The sequence below is a fragment of the Canis aureus genome, chromosome 35 (genome assembly GCF_053574225.1).
Source record: "Canis aureus isolate CA01 chromosome 35, VMU_Caureus_v.1.0, whole genome shotgun sequence".
Taxonomy (NCBI): domain Eukaryota; kingdom Metazoa; phylum Chordata; class Mammalia; order Carnivora; family Canidae; genus Canis; species Canis aureus.
Window position 1 is genome coordinate 25,724,515 of NC_135645.1, and position 17,493 is coordinate 25,742,007.

The 17,493-nt window shown below is 38.6% G+C and overlaps 1 protein-coding gene across 3 annotated transcripts in view; it reads left to right on the forward strand.

Annotated features, from left to right (window-relative positions):
• DCBLD2 (discoidin, CUB and LCCL domain containing 2) overlaps positions 1-17,493 on the forward strand; it is an 80,809-nt gene that overhangs the window by 40,453 nt on the left and 22,863 nt on the right. For all 3 annotated transcript variants that reach the window (XM_077884398.1, XM_077884399.1, XM_077884400.1), the window contains 4 exons: positions 3,138-3,275; positions 13,331-13,382; positions 15,836-15,908; positions 16,225-16,358. In XM_077884398.1, the coding sequence (XP_077740524.1) occupies positions 3,138-3,275; positions 13,331-13,382; positions 15,836-15,908; positions 16,225-16,358 (397 nt within the window). The remainder of the gene's footprint in view (positions 1-3,137; positions 3,276-13,330; positions 13,383-15,835; positions 15,909-16,224; positions 16,359-17,493) is intronic.

Sequence of the window (17,493 nt, forward strand, 5' to 3'; positions counted from 1 at the left end):
GACCCTGTGGTCCCCCAGTGCTGCCCCAGATCACTTACAAGGAGATCATGCTGTTATTAAATGCTTCTCTTTGCAGCCCCAGGGAAAGTGTCAGCTCCTTTACGGGGACATAGTACGTAGAAGAAAAAAGCATGGGACAAGGTGGAGGACCCAGGTTCTGGAGTGATTTCATCTCTAACAAGTAGTGTTATTCTGGGCAATCTTTTCTGGAAATACCACAGATAGCTTCTGCTTAGCATAATGTTTTTGAAGTTCGTTCATGTTGCTGCATGTATCATTAGTTCGTTTCTGTCTATTGGTGAGTAGTAGTAGTTCTTTGTATGGATATATACCACATTGTTTTTATCCATGAGTCAGTTGATGAACTATTCAGTTGTTTTTGTTTGGGGCAAATATGAGAAATGCTGCTGGGACCATTTGAATGATCTTCCTATGTACATGTGATTTCTTTCCTCTTAGAAAGAGGCATGTGTATTTAGCATTTTAAGAAATTAGCAAATTGCTTCCCAAAAATGGCTGTGCCATTTTACAGTTCTACCATTAGACTTTGAAGGTTTTAATTTCTCCATATCCTCACCAGTATTGGGTATTGTCAGTCTTTTAGATTTTAGCTTTTTTAATAAGAGGGTTGTGTTATCTCATTGTAGCTTTAATATTCATTTCCCTAATGGCTAATGCTCTTGAGCATCTTCTCACGTGCCTATTTGCCATTTAGTAGGTCTTTTTTTTTTTTTTTTTATTATAGATGTGGCTATTTAGATCTTTTTCCCTTTTTACAGGATGAGATTGATGGAGTTGTAAGAATTCGTTACACATTTCAGATATGAGTTCTGTTTCAGATTAATGTTTTGTAAATATTTTCTCCCACTCTGTGTTTTGTCTTTTCATTTTCTTAATGGTATCTTTTGAAAGGAAACATTTTAGATTTTGATTAAGTACAAATTCTTCACTTTCTTCTTTAATGGTTTTTCCTTTTGATGTTGGATCTAAGAAATCTTTGCCTAACCCAAAGTCACAAAGTTTTTCCCTGTCTTTTCTTATTAGAGTTCCATAAGTTCAGCTCTTAGAATTAGATATATGGTCCATTTTGACTTGAAGTTCTGAGTTCATTTGTTTTTGTATATTGATAGCCACCTGGTTTAGTACATTTGTTGAAAGAGTTATCCTTTCTCTATTGAGTTACCTTCACACCTTTGTCAGAAACTAGTTGACTACAAATGTGACTATTTCTGAGCTCTGTTCTGCTCCATTGAAATGTACAGAGATATAGGTATAGATATAGATATAGGTGGTATAAATAAAGATTTAGGTATAGATCTAGATTCGCCATTAAAAAATATCACATTGTCTTGGTTACTGTAGTATTATAGTAAGTTTAAAATCAGATTATATTAGTCTTTTCAGCTGTCTTTTTCACTACACTGTTGTGGCTATTCTGTGTCCTTTGCACTTCCATATACATTTTAGCTTCATTGTGTTAATTTCTGGGGAAAAAAATAACACCAGGATTTTTATAGGAATTGCATTGAATCAATAGATCAATGTTGGCAGACTGGACATTTTAACAGTATTGTGTCTTCCAATCCATGAACTTCGTCTTTCTGTTTAGTTTTCATTTAATTTTTCTCAGCAGTGTTTTCTATTTTTTAGTGTACTGGTTTTTATTTTTTATTTTTATGTTTTTAGAGTGTGCACAAGCGTGGGGGTTAGGGAGGAGAGAGAGACGGGGGGTGGGGGGAGGTGGGGGAAGGAGAGAGAGAATCTTAAGCAGGCTCCACACCCAGTGCAGAGCCCAACAGGGGGCTCGATCCCACAACCCTGAGATCATGACCTGAGTTAAAATTAAGAGTTGGATGCTTAACCGACTGAGCCACCCATGCACCCCTTGAATTTCTTATTTAAAAATTTATCCGGGGGATCCCTGGGTGGCGCAGGGGTTTGGCGCCTGCCTTTGGCCCAGGGCGCGATCCTGGAGACCCGGGATCGAATCCCACATCGGGCTCCCGGTGCATGGAGCCTGCTTCTCCCTCGGCCTATGTCTCTGCCTCTCTCTCTCTCTCTCTCTCTGATGACTATCATAAATAAATAAAAATTGAAAAAAAAAATTTAAAAATTTATCCCTAAATATTTTAATATTTTTCATACTGTTACAAAGTTTTAAAAATTTCATTTCAGGTTATTTGTGACTTCTATGTGGAAATAGAATTGGTTTTCGTATATTGATCCTATGACATCTTTAAACTCCCTTACCAGTTCTGTTGGGGTTTTCTTATTGATTTTTTAGGATATTTTTACTCACAAGATCATGTTCAGTCCTTGAAAATGGTATTTATGGAAGTGCCTATTACTCTTATTCTAGAATGGTGTTGGCACAGCCTAAAACACTTTTGGAATGTTATTATTTACTTAGAATTTTATGGTTAACAAGCACATAAGAAAAATGCATTTTTATTAGTTATGGTGGGTATCTTACTCTAATGTTTTTCTTCTTCCCTTTTCTTAATTTGTATTGAAGTTATGTTATTTTTATATGTCTATTAGACGTTAAAGAGTAAAAGTTGGCATTTGGATATATATACCTGAAGTTCAAGAGAAAAGCTCTGGGTGAAGATGAAATGTGAATTGTCAGAGCATAGTTAATGCTGTAGGACTGGGCATAATCACCTAAAGGCACTCACTAAAAGTTCAACAATCTTTGGAAGAAAAATTGAGGGAAGTCTGGAAAAGGTTTAAGGAATGCCCTGAGCTCAGGAATCTAGGGGTACTTTGTGGGGAGTATGTTAAAAATATTACTGATTAACTATTAATTTGTTTCTGAGCCACCTGCCTGCATGAAATGCTTTTTTCTTTTTAATTTCTCACTACTATTTTAAAGAGTATACATGTCTTTCACAAGAAATAGAATCTTTGTAAGATCACTGATGCCTGTACCATTTTTTTCTTTGAATTGTTTACAGTTAATACTTGGCATTTGTTCTTTCTTCAGAGTAATGTGATTTTTTAATCACTAAGCATCCTAGTCACCATTTTCTAGTTAATGTCCAGTTTGGTATATTCTGATGCTCTTACCCTACATTGTAAATATTACTGACATTATGAGAGTCCTACCAAATATCTTTTTTTCCCTTCCTTTCTAGGCAAATACTGTGGTCTGGGGTTGCAGATGAACCATTCAATTGAATCAAAAAGCAATGAAATTACAGTGCTGTTCATGAGTGGAATCCATGTTTCTGGACGAGGATTCTTGGCCTCATACTCTGTTGTAGATAAACAAGGTAATTTTCAACTTTATAGCATGACTTCTACATTTTACAATTTCTAAAAACAAAAATGCAGTGTTTCTTTTAGTACTTGTTATCTGAGATTAGAATAGAGTAGAAAGACTGAACAGTTAATAACATAAGTTTTACAGATTTTACAAATAAAATTAGTCCAGAATTCTAAAAATTAGAAGTATATTAGCATTTATATAACTTCTGTGTACTTCCCTTTCCATAGTAGAGAAAATACTGATTTTTCACTTTTATAAGATTGGAACACAAATGACAATTACTTTTTAAAAATCTGTCAGTTAAAAAAAAAAATCTGTCAGTTGTTGAAATGTATTCTATAAACGTAAAGCTTTATTATCCACAGATTACCATTTCATAGTACTGTGTTAAAGACCACATTACCATTCTTCTCAAAGGAATAGATTCTCATGGAGTACTGAGACACTGCAAAATAAACCTGAGATATTTTCTAGATTGTTAGTGTTGACAGTCTCAAGTCTTTCTCTGAAAATTTAAAGCAAAGCTATTAAGTGGAATAGAATGCAAAAGTTACTTGAAGTTCTAAAATAAAATGCAAGACTTGAACAAAATCTCTCGTGAATTTTGGCTACCGTGGCTTGGATTTGTTGGGGGCACTGCGGTAGGAAAGTTTTAAGAAGTGCTGCTAATGCAACAATATGTCCCACAAAGCAGTCAGTATTTTAAATTAGAAAAATAGATGAATATATTGATATTGAACAATGATTTAATTAAGCTGACAATTTAAAATTTGGGGAAAGCTGTTATTTTATGGTATATAAATGAGAAAATTGAGAATCTCCCAGGTGTGAAAATGTCGGACACTGAGAATGAAGGCAGTGCTTGCTGTTCCTTCTCAGCTCCGGTGGGTTTGAGATAAACACCATAGGTCTCATTAACAGTTCCACCTAGAATGTGATAGAGAAGCAGCTGTTACCTGGGAGGAAAGATCTGCTTTTTCCTAATTTCTAAGCTATGGAACAAGGTGGGAAAGCTAATAAAATTCCTCTGAGAGAGTGAGAGAGAAGACTCGTTTGGATGGAATAATGGAAAGAAAAAACCCTTGGAAACAATACACTGGATGAACGATATTTCCAACAGAGCCAGTGCAGGTAAGGCAGGTGGTGCTGCAGGAGGAGCATCCCCGCCTCTGCCGCATGCTCGCCAGGTGGTTGCTGGCCTGTCATTTCACTTCTCTAACCTCCGAGGATTGGCCGGGAGGATGCACGCATACATGTGCGGTGTCTGTAAGCACATGACACAGTAGGCACAAAACAAATGTTAGTTTCCCCCTTTCACCACTGTACACACACACACACACACACACACACACACACTCCCCACCATCGGAAGAGTAGATTAAAAGCACTAAGTGAGATGGTGATAGATTCCCATCCTTTCAGTTTTACTTCCTGAAAATCTTGAGCTGATAGGTAAAGAGGATAGAAAATTTACAATTCATTTGCTGCTTATTCTCCTTGAGTTTCCTCCTCTCGGTATCGGCTTAAATTGTTAATTTTTTCTTCATATTTTTCCCCTTTTTCTCTGTTCTTCATTGACTTGAAGTCTTTTTTTTTTAAAGATTTATTTATTTATCTGAGAGAGCGCCAGAGCTCATGGACATATGGGGTGGAGGGGCACAGGGTGGGAGAGAATCCTCAAGCAACACTCCCCGTGGGGCTAGATCCTAGGACCTGAGCCAAAATCAGGAGCTGGCTGCTTAACCAAGTGAGCCACCCAGGTGCCCCTTCTTGAAGGTTTCTTGAAAATAAATATCCTTTCATTTAAAAAAAAAGAAAAAGGTTTTTTTCATAGGGTATTTAAATGATGGAGCTTTTTGTTCAACAGAAACCTAAATGTCCTGCATTAAAGTTTAAGAATTGACCGTGACCTCAGATAACAGAATCAGAGTGTTGTAGACTGACATACGTCTGTGCCAAATATCAAATGGTTACTCACTGTTTTAGATGAAACTTAGATTCCAGAGTTTTTTGGAATATCTACCATAAATCAGGAACTTCTTTTTAGTCAGGGCAGAATCATGGGAAATCCTCATTTCACGGCTCCCTCCCTCCTAGTGTTTACTTAGGTTTCCGCACATCCTTGCCTCTTCTGTGAAGCATTTGTTTTATTTGAAGTTAAAAGTGAATTGGCTAACCCTGAGAGAACCTTGGTTGAATTTCTTACCATTTCTTCTTGTGTGGCCTTTCGGACACAATTTTTTTTGATGACTCATTCATTTGAATGCTGATTGGCTTTGGTTGAGAGCCTCCGTTTGTTTCCACCCAGGAAACTTTGCTACCACACTGAATCCCGTGGATATTTTCAAGGGGCAGCACCACATGTCCCCAGCAAAGCAACCTCACTGGAAATTTAGGAGTATTTGGGAATGAAAAGATTGTGAACAATTTTGCTTCAACAGCTTCTTCATTTGTTAAGCTCTCACACAAACACTTGTTAATGTTCTACTGTGTATTGTTGATAGAGTCATGATTTTGCGTGAGGTAGACTGATTTTCGTGCCTTTATGCAAAAGCACGCTGCAAAATTACATTCCCTTCAGTGCCTTATTCCTACCATATGCCTGGCGCTGGGAAAACAGCAGGAAACAAGACACAGTTATTCCTTCGTGGGGCTTATAGTACATGGTTAGGAAAAGGCATTAAACACATGGTAACTCAATTGCAGTTATGATAAGTATGATGAAGGGAGAGTTCCAACAACAGGGCGGAAGGAGCAGGAGATTGATGAAGAGCCTAACTCTTCCACAGAAGTCACTTTTAAGCGAGGAGCAGAAGGATTAATTGGAAAGTTCTAGACAGACCAGGAAGAAGAAGATTCTAGGGAAGAGAACAGCAGATGCAAAGGCCCTGTGGTGGGGAGGAGCTGGAAAAGAAGCTGGCACAGCTAAGGTGGAATTGACTGCATGGTGAGCAGGTCACATTATTCAGAGCCTTGTAGAAAATGTCAGGTTTGGAGCTTTTTCCTAAGAGTCCATGGAAGCTGTTAGAGCTGAGTAATGACACGAGTGGATTTGTGTTTTTATTTTTTATTTTTACAATCTTCCCTGCTCTGTGAAGAATGGGTCGAAGAAAAGAAGGAATAGTAGTAAGGAGTCCAGTTAAGAGGCTTTTGGAGGATACTGGGTCAGGTGATTGAATTAAGAGGTCTTGTTATATAAATCTAACTCTAGAATTAAGCCAGATTCTTTTTTTTTTTTTTAAGAGTTTATTTATTTATTCATGAGAGACAGAGAGAGAGGCAGAGACACAAGCAGGCTCCATGCAGGGAGCCCGACGTGGGACTTGATCCCGGGTCTCCAGGATCACACCCTGGGCTGAAGGTGGTGCTAAACCGCTGAGCCACCCAGGCTGCCCTTAAGCCAGATTCTAATTCTTTTTAAAGACTTGAGAATCAGACATACCTTCTACAAGAAAATATTTCAAAGAATTAGGATTCTTCCTACGTGTCAGTTGTAATAAGAGAGGCTTTGGACACAAAGACCCTCTTGTATGTATCTCTGAACTCCAGTCATACCCCAGGGGTGTCTAGGGCACTGTACCTGGTGTCCTTTTCACTTTCCTGTCCAGTTTTCATAATTTTTTTTATAATTTTATTCCTCTCTGTCCCTAGGGCAGGCTCTATTTGTTATGTGCCATAAATCGGTGGGGGGAGTGGAGGTATGTGTCTGCGTGTACGTGCCCAGCTAAGAATTGATAGTTGATACTTCTTTAGTAGAATATGAAGTCATAACTTAAAAAGTAACTTTTAACCTCTTTATTTTAGATTTGACCAGTCCAGAATTTTGTCCTGGTTATACTAAAGTTTGTGCTTGCTTTTTTTTTTTTTTTTTAAATAGGAAAAAATAGTGAATAGTTTAAAGTTGCATGTGAAATAAAATGAACCAATGTAGGTATGAATGAACTTTCCAGTTGGAACTCACAAGAACTTGTTTATTCACTGCCTGCTGACTCCTTAGAATCTGATAACAATCTGTTTACGACTTAGGAACAGCTGAGCCAGGGGGCATGTTCCCATTTTACAGGATTTTTTGCTATATGTTAGGTTATTTTTTAGAATTAACACTAATAGTTTAAAAGTTTCCCAATTGCTACCTTCTTTAACCACTTTTATTTTTTTTGCAAATGTTTTCCATTTTTTCCATCTTACAGTAGATTAAATCAACTTGTAAATGAAACAGGGCAGACTATAGAACTACTTCCTAATAGAGTCCAGATTTCTGTAACTGCTTGTTTTGTTTTTTTTTTTTTTTTTTATTCTTGAGATGCTTTGGTTTTAAAAACAGCATGAGTTGCTTAAGATTATTTGCTACCTTAATCACACAATTTTGTAGAAACCATTCTGTTTTGAGTACTACGCTTAGCTAGGTTTTTCTTTTTAGTGTTTCTGTTGTGTTCCTGATTTTTGTTACCGTTGTACCTGGTAAACATCTTAAACTCTTAAACTGTTCAGTAAGGTTTTATTAATGAGGTCTCAGTTTATATACATATTTTTAGGACACTTATTTATAATGACTTTTAATGTTGTGGTATTTGTTTCTTCATGTAAACATACAGGAACTTAGGTATGAAGAGAGTTTGATTCACCATAAGTACCTTACAGCCCAACTACATTGTTTATTAGGCAACCGAGTCACACATGCATCATCCGTAAGAAATCAATGACTATTTTCACGTGAGCTCCTACTATAGACTCAGCTTCCATAGATGGCATTGTACTATTTCTAAGAGAAGCAAGATTTAATCTCTACTCTCAGCACGTAAAAGGAGACAAGATGTAAAATGCCTCCCGTAGTATCTGCTGCTAAGTAAATGTTATTTGACTCTGAATCACAATAAATTATGTTCTATTATATATGTAAATATTCCTCCATTAAACGACAGATGGTACAAATTAATACCAGGTTCCTACCACAGAAACAAGGAATTATGCCCAAGGTCACATGGTAACATTGGCTGGAGAACTTGGCAACAGGAAGAGTCTTGTCCTGTATCCTGTAACACTTGGTCAAAGTAGCTGTCACAGCCTACAATGCCAGGTTTCTGACAAGGTGTGAAGCAGGAAGGCATGACTTCATGGTCCTTCAGCCTCTGAGAAATTTGTTATTTAAAGGATATTAGAGCAAATGAAGGAGAAGAATATATACTGTCCTCCTCATTTGTTTTCTTCTTTCGGGCAAATAAATACAGTATCTTAGTTATAGTACTTATTGCTTCTTTGAGTTAGAATAAATACAGGCTCTCAAGCTTCCTTCCTTTTAGAAGTAAATGGCTTCAACCAGATAAAAATTATACCCAGCAACTAATATAGTTGGTGCTAACACTGCTAAGAGTGTTTTTCAATTTATTTAGTAACATGAAACAATATTAATTGGAGGAAGATCTACTTCATAATTCTGCAGTCTCAGAAATAGCCAGTGCTGTCTGCCAAAAATATTTGAGATAGTAACCAGTATACAATTTTTTAATTGATTTGCAAATTCAAAATATTTACCATATTTCTATGATGTTACGATGGGTTAACGTTAGATGTCATGTTTAAATAAATATTTTCATGGGGCAGTTACAAAGTTCCCAGCCCATACAGTTAGTATGTAGTGGACAAACGTTTAATTGTACTGACATTAAAACACAAACGTGTGCATAGGATGTCCGTTACGGCGGACAGTAATATTACTAAGTTGGGAGCTATCTCAGAAAACCTGACGGTATTTTCATCAAGAAGACCTTGAAATCCTTCATCCTGTTGTTGACTTTTGGCTTGCCTCTGTTTTTATATTTTCTTGTATTCTTCATCACAAATACATTCTTCTTCCTTCACAAGCTCCCTGAGGCCTGCTTGCTCTAGAAAGATGCAGAGATGTTTGTCCGTATCCTTTGCTTTATTTGTGGTGCCTAGAACAACACCTGGTCATAATACATACTTACTAAATGTGTGTTGAGTGAATGAATGAACAAATGAATAAACCAGCGAACTGCCAATCCCAGCCCTCTTACTAGGCTTTATTTCATCCCTCAATGCACGTGATAAAGGAACATTGGTACCACTTTTATGTCACCTTCTCTTTCTTCATCTTTAAAGGCCTTATTACAGTTTTATTACACTGTATATATTTCACCTACTTACAATATGCAGTTCATTGATTTTTTAGTATATTCGCAGTTGTGCAGTCATTGACCATAGTCAATTTTAAAACATTCTCATCAGCCTAAGAGAAGCTCCACAGTCACTAGTGGTCACTCTGTGTTCCCTACCCCCTTAACCCTCTCCCTCTCCAGTCCTAGGTACCCACTAAACTACTACTTCTCTATATAGTTTTACCTATTTTGGATGTTTTCATAAAACTGGAGTCATACAACCTGTGGTCTTTCATGGCTAGCTTCTTTCACTTAGCATGTTTTCAGAGTTGTTGTTGTAGTATGTATGAGCATTTCACCTTTTTTTAAATATTTATTTATTTATTTATTTATTTATTTATTTATTTATTTATTTATTTATTTATTTATTTATTATAGCCACACAGTGAGAGAGAGAGAGAGGCAGAGACACAGGCAGAGGGAGAAGCAGGCTCCATGCACCGGGAGCCTGACGTGGGATTCGATCCCAGGTCTCCAGGATCGCGCCCTGGGCCAAAGGCAGGCGCTAAACCGCTGCGCCACCCAGGGATCCCGCATTTCACTTTTTATAGCTGAGTAATACTCTACTGTATGGATATACTACATTTCTCCATTCATTAGTTGATAAACATCTGTATACAAGTGTTTGGATGTGCATTTTCATTTTTGGGTATATACTAGTAGTGTAATTGCAGGGTCGTACAGTATCTCTGTGTTTACCCTTTTTTAAGAAACTGCTTAACTGTTTCCTAAAGCAGTTACACCATTTAAAAATCCCTCAAGAAGTGCATGTGGGTTCCAGTTTCTCCGCATCCTTGCCAACACTTGTTATTATCTGTCCTTTGACTCTCGTTATCCCAGTGTGTATGTGTTATCTCATTGTGACTTTGATTTGCGTTTCCCTGATAGTTAATTATGTTGAGTATCTTCATGTGCTTACTGGCCATCTGCATGTCTCCTTTGAAGTTCTATTCAGATCCTTTGCTCATTTTTAAATTGGGTTGTCTTTTTAAAATCAAGTCGGAATAATTGTTTATGTATTCTTGGTACTAGATCCTTATCAGACTTGTGTGATTTGCAAATATTTCAATCATTGTGGGGATTATCGTTCTCTTTCATGATAGCATCCTTCTAAGCACGAAATAATTAATTTTGATGAAATGCAGTTTATTTTCATGTGGCTACTTATGTTTTGATATCATAGCCAAGACAACAATGCTTACTCCAGGGTTAAGATTTATCCCTGTGGTTTCTTCTAAGAATGTTATAAGTTTAGCTGTTAAATTTAGATCCCGTTTAATTTTTATATGGGATCTGAGGTCAGGGTCCAGTTTCATTCTTTTGCATGTGAAAAATGCTTGTCCCAGTCCCATTTGTTAAAAAGACTATCCTTCCTCGCCATAGAATCATTCTGGCATCCTTATCAAAATCAGTTGACTTTAAATTTAGAATTTATTTCTGGACTCTCACTTCTGTTCCATTCGTTATAATTTCTTATATGTTGCTGTCAGAAGGCTCTGAGGCAGATGGTCTCTTTTGAGCTGTACTCATCCTGCCTAAGCCGTTGGTATTACCTGGGATCCTTGTAGTAATAGTGGTTTTCTGGAAGGCTGTTTACCTGGGAAAAGCTTTCAGGGAAGACACATTTTAAAGCTTCTTCATTGCCTGCATGATGTTTTCTTCACCTTTGTGGAGTTGTAAAGCTCAGTATTTGTAATCATGATTTCCTTTCTCTGTCTTTAGTCTTCTTGGCTCTCTTCATAGCCATCCATTTTGAATTCCTATTTTCCTCCTCGGGACTTGTATTGAGCCCCCACGGAATTTAAAAGCAAGGTCAAGTGAGTTGCATACATGTGCTTGGCCTACTCTGAAGTTTTAGCACTGCGTGGACTTGTAATAAAGCCCTGTCCTGATCAAGTATATCCATAGTTGACCAGTATCCTGGCATTTGGCCTGAAAGCAGTGAGGCCAGCCGGCAGTCTTCTTGTGGCGTGAATGCCATGTTGGACCACACAGCTACCTCTGCATCCCAGGCTATTATTTCTAGAAGTTCAGCCTCTAATCTTAGAAGTTAGAAACTCTCTTGGTGGAGCAGGAAAGCAGAAAATCAGTTCTAATTGATGCAGTGTGAAAAGTGCCAGGAATAACCAAGGTATAGGTAATTCAGTATGTTTGCTTTTCTCATTTAGCCAGGTAATCGTGAACCCCTATCCAGCCATGTATTCTCTTAAACTTCTGAAACACAGATTTAATCATCGTCAATCATCGTCCATGGGCCTATGGTGTGTAGATATTAGTCCATGTAATCACTCTCAAATACCACTTTCCTATAGGTATAAAGTTATTATTCTCAGATTGTTTCAAAGCACATTTCATGTGGGTGATAATCCCATCATTTCTTCAGAATTGTAAAATAGAATAATCAGTTATCCTGTGCCTGCTGCGGTGGCCATTAATTTAACTAGTATTTGCAAGGCTTCAGTGTGCTAGGACACCAGTGCATTGTCACCATCAGCATGGCTGTAAGGTCAAGCATTTATATGTGAAATCCCTTACCTTTGTGATTGCTTTAGGGCCCTCTAGGTGTTCCTTCATACAAGGCAGAACGCGATTGGACTTAGCCAAATATGCTTATGATCACAAACTTTGTATTCATCCACTATTCAGTAAACGTTGATTGAAAGCCTCTTCATCTGCTGTGATTGCTGCTGACGGTACAAAGGAGGACTGACCCCTTCTCTGTCCATAGTTTAGGCATCATGAAATGATGCTTATAACTCTACGACTGCCTCAGTGGATTGTTCTTACGTAACACACAGTACTTGGGCAACACATAATAGTCACCTACTCATTAAAACAAACAAATCTTAGGTGCCCACTATGTGCTAAAGGTGTTTGACTTGTGAAGATGAGGAACAGCTTCTGTGAGGAAGTGACAGGTAAGGCAGCAAGGCTCAGGGACAGGAGAAGATCATTACAGGTCGAGAGGGCAGCGTGTGCCAGAGGAGCCAAAGAAGGCTAGTGTGGCAGGAACCCAGCATAGGTAGGAAACCAGACTTAGCCAGAAGCAGGCTGCCACGTCAGGACCCATGAGCTATGTTGAGGACTTGGGCCACGTCAGGACCCATGAGCTATGTTGAGGACTTGGCCTTCTGTCCTAAGCACAGAAGGAAGACGACCTTTTGGAGCCAAGAGCCCCCTTTTACTCGACCTGTGAACTGAGTCTTAATGAAACAGGTTAGCTCTTACTCAGATTTGATTTCTAGATAGAAATGTTAAAACTTTAAAGTTCCTTCTTATTTAGATAAGTGTTTCTTCGACTTCATTGTGCTCAAGAATTACCTGGAGGACTTGTTAAAGCAAGTGCCCGCTCCCAGAGATCCTGTTAAGTCTGGGTGGTGGTCAAGAATTTGAATTTCTCTTAAGTTCGCAGAAGATCCTCATGTAGCTGGTCCTGGCCATGGACTAGTTTGAGTATCAGTTACTTAGAGTAACAAAATTAATTCATCTGTCTTTTGTCATTGTTTTCCTTGTGTATAACTAGCAAAGGATCATTTTTTAGTTCTATAATAATGATTTTTCTTTTTTCAGGAGCTGTATTTTATAGGAGTTAAGTCTATACATTATACCTGTCTGTGTACCTTCTGTATATAAATATACAGGACTCTGTGAGGTGATACGGTAGCAAAGAGGATTGGAAAGGCATAGCCCCAGAAATCAGGATACTTAAAATCAAAAAGAAATCATGATTAACAAAAACGTGTAAAAAGTTACAAGAACCACCTCGACACTGTTGAAATTTAAAATTTGGAACAGTATCATTTTGGGATTTGGAAACAGTTGGTGTTGTAGTAAGAGTAAACCTATGTATTATTGAATCCGGTTTTTATTTTTGTTTTTCTAGATCTAATCACTTGTTTAGATACTGCATCCAGTTTTTTGGAACCTGAGTTCAGGTATGACCATATTTTTGACTTTCCGCCCCTTGAATGTCACTCTTTCTCTACTTCATCATTATTCTTACACACTTCGGATTAATGTACATCAGTGTATGTATCACAGGTGTGACACGTAATCATGGTTCTGAGATGTCAGTAAATTAGAGCTTATTTTAAGCCCTTGAGTTACTATGTTTACATTTTGCTTTAATTGTAGCATTTGGGTCTTCTCTACCCTGAAAGTATAATTTTAATATGCTTTAAAAGTAGAACTGGTCCCCTTTCAAAACCTGGCAAAACTGCTAATGAAGTTAGAGAAGCTAACTCCCCACCCCCCACCCCCTTTCAAAAAAGGGGAAAGAATGATTTAGGCTCTGAGGGAATTCTTCAGTGTTCTTGCCCAGGCAGCGTTTCTACTACTGTTTCCCTGCTTTATGTCCTTGTCTCTTATCTGGACTGGGATTAACTTCTATTTTATTTTCTGTTTGTAACCTTTGCTGGCTTTTATCCTGCCCCTCGCATTGCCTCCAGGTTTCATCCTAAGGTAGATACCTGATCCTTCTCCTACTTTAAAATCCCCAGGCGCTCCTTGTTATTGAGACAAAATGCCATCCAGATCTCTTGGCCTGGGTTTCACAATCCTTCGCAGGTAGGCCTCGGGCCATTTGTCCAGTATCATCTTATGTACTTAGGTTGAAATGGCTCTGGATTCCTTATGCTGCTCTGAGCTCTCAGAACTGTTGCCTGGAGTTACTGGACTCCTCTGCTTGGCAAATTTGTTCTCATCGAAGTGACACCTGTCTCAGGAACCTCCCCCTGACTTGCTACCACACTGCAAAGAGCAGCCTTTATTTTGTCATAAAGGATTGCTCTTTCTCTGTGGGATGGGTACACTCTTCAGCACTTCAGAGGGTCCCGGTCAGCAGGGGGGACTCTGGCATCATTGTGTGATGCACAGCCTCTGCTCTGGGCTCCATCACCACCACCCATACGCGAGCTGCTGTATTCCCTGGCCTGGACGGCTGCACCACCAGCCCAGCAGTGTCTCGGCGTCCCCTCATGGTTCCTTACAGCCTCTTTCTTCTCAGGAGCCAGAATGATCTCTTTCAGAAGTATAAATCAGATGATGTGTATAAGCTTTGAAATCCCTCATTGACTTCCTAGTTTTACTTAGAAATACATTCCAGACTCCTCACCATAGTCCACAAGGCTTCAGCACTATCTGGCTCCCGTCCACCTCTTGAGCCTTCTCTCAGTCTAATGTTACCTTTGGGTCGGACAGTGCTCACTGTACTCTATCTGCGCTGCTCATCTTCAGGTGCAGACACACACGAGCCACCCTGCCTCGTGGGCATGCTGCTCCTGCTGATTAGGGTCCATTTCCCTCCCTTCCTCGGGGCCCCGTGTCCTGACTTCAGCAGTGCAGAGCCCTGTGTAAGAGCATAGACTCTGGAGCCACTTACTAGTTGTGGGACCTGGACACACCGTTTCACAGCTCCCTCTTCTGTTAGATGAGGATGATACTAAGACCTACCACTCGGGTTCTTGTGTGGGTTCCGGAGCTACTCAGAAAGCCTGCTGGCACATAGTAAATTTACTGAATGTTTGTATTACTTTTATTTTTTTTTTTTATTTTTTTAAGATTTTATTTATTCATAGAGACAGAGAGAGAGAGAGAGAGAGAGGCAGAGACACAAGCAGAGGGAGAAGCAGGCATCATACAGAGAGCCTGATGTGGGACTCGATCCAAGGTCTCCAGGATCACGCCCTGGGCTGCAGGCGGCGCTAAACCGCTGTGCCACCGGGGCTGCCCTTTTTGTATTACTTTTATTAAGTTTGCTTCCTCCCAGTAATTTCATGGAGTGCTTTTTCTTCATAGCAGAACCATAATCTGATGAATTGCTCATTTAAATATTAGTTTAATGTCCACCCTCCCCCCCTATCCCGGCCTCTGGAGTGTAAACCCAGTGACGACTGGGCCATATTTATGTGATTGATTTTCATAAACCCAATACCTAGCAAAGCCCAGCACGCAACAGACAACATAGTAGACATTCAGGTAACTGTGTTGAGTGGGTGGGTGGGTGAGTCAATAAATGAATGAATGCCAGACCTTTTAAAGTCAAATTTGATCAATAAAGGATTGGTGAAATAAATTATTGTTTATCCACAGAATAGAAGAGGGTGTAGTTATTAAATATGAATAGATCTTATAAGTACAAATATGTCTGTGATGAATTATGAAGTAAAATAAAGCAATATGTAGAATATGAAACAATTATTTTAAATATGTGAGTGAAGATGTGTTATAGGGACAGACAGAATAAAGTCTGAAAGGGCTTTTTGGAAATAGTAGGTAGTGAGATGATAGTATTTAATGAACCGAAAAATGAATATGTGATGTTTTTGTTCTTTTCCCCGCAGTGAGCACAGAACTATATTATACCCTTTAACTTGTTTTTATTTCACAGTAAGTACTGCCCAGCTGGTTGTCTGCTTCCTTTTGCTGAGATCTCTGGAACAATCCCTCATGGATATAGAGATGTAAGTCTAAGGAACATAGACTTAGTTGAAGCCACGAGAGAACTATATTTTTCTTAAACTCCCAAATAGGTTGATGTACCTATTGTATATCTTTCATCTTGATTTATTTTCTAGGAATTATTTCCCTTTAGTATCACATAATGTTTTATTCTTTGTCTTGTGCTACAAGTCTGTACTATGTTATCACGTTAATCATCCTGTGTTTATTGAGCAGACTGCCCTGGTCAACTCATTTCTTGAGGAAGCATAAGTGTCTTGTTTATAAATTGTCAAAAGAAAGTGAAATAACTAATCTTTTATTTTCCCTTTCCTCAAGTCCTCGCCGTTGTGCATGGCTGGCGTGCATGCAGGAGTAGTGTCAAACATTCTGGGTGGACAAATCAGTGTTGTGATCAGTAAAGGTATCCCGTACTATGAGAGTTCTTTGGCCAACAACGTCACGTCTGTGGTGTAAGTATATACGTTACTGGTCATAGTAACGGTGTTGGGCATGGGTTGGTATAGCAACTAGTTAGATCTCAGCAACATCACTGTTAATGGTGTTCAGAAGGTAACCTTTGTGTGACAGGCATTCCCATTTTTGTGTGTTGGTTGAGCATACTGAAGAGTCCAGGCAGGTTGCACTACCTTAACATGCTCTCCATCACAAAGGTCGTCATTCTCTAGGATGATTTTGTACTTTTCTGAGTGTTGAAAATGCCTAGGGTAAGGGTCTAAGAGTCTGTGGCCAAATTTTTACTTCATTTTCAAGATTAGAAGGCATAACAACTCTGTTTCTTATAGACTCTGACCTAGGATGGATTGAGGATAACTGAAATACTTTAAGTATAAGTTAGATTTTGACATAAATTCAGAAGTAGCAGTATTATGAATCCTCCTCTCATCCAAAGAGAATGTTTTAAGAATGTATCTTTATGGTCACTACAGTTATCTGTTTTATGAAACACAGACAAGGCAACAAACGCAGGAAAGGTTGAAACATTAAATAGAAATCTAATATTTGGGATCTGTTTTGGTAAATCTCACCTGTTAGATGGGCTTAGTCCTATAGACAATACTGAGTCTAATTGAAACCAGCTTCTCTTCAGAGGTTCTTGGCCAGTTTTCATTCAGAAGATGAGAGCATGAGCCATATCCATATTTTTGGTTCATTTAAAACTCTCTAACCACGTATAAACCATTCTTAGCTCACTGGCCATACAAAACAGGCCATGCATGAGCGAGCCATCGTTTGCCCATCCCTGGTTAGAGTTAGCAACCTTTCCTTTTCTTGGTTTCTTCTAGATGATTTTATGCAGAGACTTCTCATTCCTTTCCCCTCTGCTATCTTTAGAAATAATTTTGTCAGTTCTCTTTCTTTCACACCTTAAGAAAAAATAAGGATAGGTTGCATCCACTTGTAATAATCGTTTGAATGTTATGCTAAAGGCAAGAGCATACTCTGATGTTCTGATCTCCCCAAGTTCTTTAGAGTCCTTGGTAAACTACTCCCTTGTCCCACTGCTCCATTCTCCCCAACTGCATTTCCTTGCCTCTTACTTTGAAATCCAGATGCAGTGCTGCATTGTAACACTGAAATTTCTTA